The sequence below is a fragment of the Sinocyclocheilus rhinocerous genome, unplaced genomic scaffold (assembly GCF_001515625.1).
Source record: "Sinocyclocheilus rhinocerous isolate Xijiao unplaced genomic scaffold, SAMN03320098_v1.1 scaffold780, whole genome shotgun sequence".
Classification (NCBI taxonomy): Eukaryota; Metazoa; Chordata; class Actinopteri; order Cypriniformes; family Cyprinidae; genus Sinocyclocheilus; species Sinocyclocheilus rhinocerous.
In genome coordinates, this window is record NW_015654937.1 from 434619 (window position 1) to 439188 (window position 4570).

A 4570-nucleotide genomic window follows, 5' to 3' on the forward strand; every position below is an offset into this window, starting at 1 on the left:
TATATATATATATATATATATATATAACTAAACTAAGCAAAATTACATGTAATTTACTACAGGTTCTGACAAAATGCAAATTGCTGCAGTCTATTTAAAAAATATATTCACTATTGATTTATTGAACGAATGATTCAATGACTCGCTCATGAAGACTACACTTCTTTCATTCCTGAATAAACAACGTTTTTTTGAACGAATCTTTTTCACAAGTCACTTGTCGGCGTTACGCTGTAATTGATACAATGTTTATTTGAAGCGTGAATTCATTTTCAAAAAGGAGATTTACTCTATTTTGATCACTACTGTAGTAGACAACAGTTTTTATCCGAACTATAAACTTTTATCCCAGTACTTCTGTGATTATTTGAATGTTTGTAACAGAAATAACGATGAAAAAGACTTTGTAAGGATGTTTCATACATTAACTGCTCTGGGCCAGCGGCAGCACGAAAGCAGATTTTAATATTACAGTGTGATCCTTTTGTCAAAGGTTTAATAGACATAGCTGAATCGTTGTCATTTAGGAACAAGATTGCGTGGGCGATTGAATCTAATCCTAATGAATTTTTTATGGCATTCCCAGCCTAAACCTTAGGAATTAGTTTCAAGATGGGTGAAAGGTAGTCAGTTCCTAAGAAACTACATGTGGACAAAAGTCCTCTCCTTTCCAGTCCTGCTACTGGGGTCTTCTTCTTGCCCTCTAAAAGGTGTCTCTTTACTGTGGCAGTCAGAAAGGGGCCCTACCATAAAACTGTGCCCTGAAATGCCCTAGAATATGTTCACTAAAATTCTGATGATCTCTTGAAAATGTTGGTAAGATTTGTCCCATAATCCCAAAGTTATAGCTGTCCATATGAACTACTCCGAGAGCAAATTGTGTGAGCAAATGTATTCACATTCATTTATGCCTGCAACCTGGTACTCATGGTGCTCATACGTGTCTATTTTTAATTTTACAAGAAACATCTGCTTAACTTAAATTTAAAGGGGTCATATGATGTTGCTAAAAAGAACATTATTTTGTGTATTTGGTGTAATGAAATGTGTTTATGCGGTTTAAGGTTAAAAAAACACATTATTTTCCACATACTGTGCGGTATTGTTTCTCCTCTATGCCCCGCCTTTCTGAAACGCGTCAATTTTTACAAAGCTCATTGTTCTGAAAAGCGAGGTGTGCTTGCCGTGTGCCGGAGCGACGAGACAAAAACAATAAAACCTATTACAAATGAGGCATTTGTTGCATCCAGTGGGGACATAATTACGGATTATAATGACTTATTCTTTTTATGCGTTGCATTGCATCGCGCCGTGCCGTGTAAACAAAAAACCATGTCTGCATTTGTGATCGGAGAAATGACAAACAACAAGCGCTACTCTACACTGCTTAAAGTTCGCGTTTGAATCATCAGTGGCAAATTCTTTAAATATGAAAACGTACTTACAGTCTGTGAGTCAGAACAGCTGGCATTGTAGTCTACTTTCAGAGGATCAGGGAACAGTCCTCCATAAAATGCTGCACACATCTTAATATTTGGGTTGAACTGTTCTGGAACAGTGTTGTAAATACAACTTAACCACTGATTTCTAGTCGTGTCCTTCCAAAAGAGCCGGCGGCTTGAGTGAGTGGAGGCCGACGGACTTGCGGCAACCACATGTGACACATGTGACGTGTGCTTTGTCCACGGTGAAAGCTGATCCGGTGATCCACAGCGCGAAGTTGATGTATTTCCTCAGCGATTATGCAAATCTTCCCACATCGTGACGTAGACATGTGGGGGAGTGTTAGAACGAGCCGTTTTAGGTAGGCGTGGTTGACTCTTTACTTTTATAAAGAATATCTCTTTGGAGTTGAGACTTTAGTCTTTGCAACTTTACAGATCTTCTTTATGCACCAAGAGCTTGTAACCCTCCAGAGAGAAAGGAAAAATTTTAATCGCATCATATGACCCCTTTAACAGCTGAAATTACCACTGAGTTTCAGCTATAGAAGATCAATTAAATACTTTGAGCAATAAAAATTTCCAGTGAATTATGATAATCTTGATATTTGCAAATGACAAAGTTAGAGATTAGTTGGTTGCTTAAACAAGAATTAGGGAGTCTGTGATATGTTCTGGTTTTACACTGGTCTGAGATAACATGAATCATCTTTAGAGAATTCCATGAACTTTAGCTGATGTGTTAGAGTCAGATAACCTCTGCTACTTAGCAGAGACCTCTGAGGAGTGAGACTAGTTTCTTTCTCCTGGCTTTCATCAAATAACTTGTCTTATCCTTCAATCGAGAGCCACAGAGGCTGGTCTTTGTTATGGAGGACCCTTGTTTTATCTTCAGCTTGTTATTGTTATCTAATTCACTAGGGTGGTGTCAAAGGTGAGGCAGTACTGTGGAGTCATAGGGCAGTGAAGTGTGCTCATGCTCCCTGAGGGCGACCAAGACGATTTGGTCCTGCTCATTAAAAACGTGACAAAGAACAGTGATACTTTAGAAAAGTGCAGGAATGAATTAAACAATTACCTCTTTCTTTCTTCTTTTTTATGTGAAATAATGTATATTGTGCATCAAATTCTAATAATATACTGACAAACACTTACATTGCATTTATAAATTTCATTCCAGGTTGTCTGGCTTCATGTTGCCATCACCCATCGTAAGTACGGGGTCGATTTTGGCACTGTGGTTTACTACAGACTTTGCAGTTAGTGCCCAAGGATTTAAAGCAATCTATGAAGGTAAGAAACATTGTTTTTTACCATGCAAGTCTACAATGATTCTTGTGTGTTGAACGTCATTGCTTATTCTGTATTTTAATGTTTTCTACCATCCTTGATTTTTGCCCCAGGTGCATTTGCTTTGTTCTGGTCTAGCCATCTGCATTTTTGCCGACAGAATGGCACACAAACGTGCATAGCCAGACTTTTGTCTATCGTAGGGGTGTGGGATATTGAAGAAAAATGTATTATGCGATAGCATGGTAAATAATGCGATATTTGATATGCAATATGATATTTCTTCTTCTAAAATTAATTTAAATTGCATTAAAATTGATTTTAAAAAATATATAACCAACATACTGTATGTTTCACATTATTTCAGGGAAAATAAAGCATCACTACAACTTCTGAAAGAGAACAGCCATGTTTTACTATTCCATAAAACAAATCGGACATTGTTAAAGCCTGATTGTTGCTTACGTTCGGCAAAGAGGGTTGATTCACCTGTTTTTGAAGATTTTTCTGCCACGCAAACCTGATGCAAATTGGGGTTGCACGATTAATCGAAATTAAACAGGAATTGCGATTTGGCAAAAGCAGTAGTAAATACTGCTAAAACCGAAGGGCAGAGGGCGCTCTCGCGCTGAAACTCCAAATATGCCCCGCAGAAGAAATGTAATGCACTTCGTTTCAGGAAATCCCTATTGCTGTAGCTGAATAAACAGCAGATTGAACAAGTAGCCCCAGAGTGCAGAGTCCTGCTGTATTGGTTTATAATACAGCAGAGCTTATTGGCATAGACGCTTGAGTCATGAGCAGTCTTTTATGTACGTTTATATAAATGATCTACGCTGTTTGGCTGTATTACAGAGAAATATTAAGTGCTAACCATGGTGATTTAATTTCGAATAAATTGGCAATTTTTTTAAAAATTTTTTTTACTGAAGACGAAATAGTTAGATTAAGTTACTGTACAAATAAATGCTTGGTGACGGCATCTCCTTGTACTTCGGGCAGAACAGAGCTGTGCTCGCGTATTAAGTCTGCAGAAACAAATTCTTAATTCGTGACCACGATATAGTCCTATACCTATATCAAGTTAAATGCAGTCCGATTTATTTGTACAGTGCTTTTCACAATACACATTGTTTCAAAGCAGATATAGGCTACAGAAAGTCATATATAATACCTTACATTGAGCAGTTTTAGAGCTGGGCGATATGCTGATAAAAACGATACACTGTTTGAGATTTAGCTATTTTGTATAATAATATATTATATGATTATATTATTAATGTGTGCAATAAATATTAATAATAAGCAATACATGTTCATATCACTTCTCTGCTGTGTATTTTTATTTATACTTTTATATGTAGATTATTTATGCACAAATTAAATTACTGGTTTTGTGGCTACTTTAAAAAGAACCAGAAATCACTGTAAAATAGAACTAAATAGTTTACTGTATACCCCTTTCAAATTTTTTGTATATAGTCATTACTTAATAAACAAAAATATTAATCACAGCGAAGGTCTCTTTTACTCACCTTCTTAAAATCTGCAAGTCCTAACATACCCATATTGCAAAGATTTACAGATCCAAGTGATTTTATATTTGATAGTTATGCAGCTAGGACTATATGGCTACAATGAGTGTTGATAATTGAAACTAATTTAATCCCGTGGCCTACATACACAGATTGAGGGGGTGGTGGATACATAAATATTTGGATTTTTAATACCTGATGTCACGTGGACACTTTTTGTTTTTTTTTACTATAAAATAGCAACCTTTAAAACAAACAATATTTTTTTTATATAAAAAAGGTCCACACACACACACATATATA

The 4570-nt window shown here is 36.1% G+C and overlaps 1 protein-coding gene across 1 annotated transcript in view; it reads left to right on the forward strand.

Moving 5' to 3' along the window:
• The window catches only part of LOC107717843 (CUB and sushi domain-containing protein 1-like), a 373583-nt gene that overhangs the window by 50530 nt on the left and 318483 nt on the right, over positions 1-4570 (forward strand). Inside the window, 1 exon segment of the mRNA XM_016524723.1 lies at positions 2623-2735. Within this exon segment, the coding sequence (XP_016380209.1) occupies positions 2623-2735 (113 nt within the window).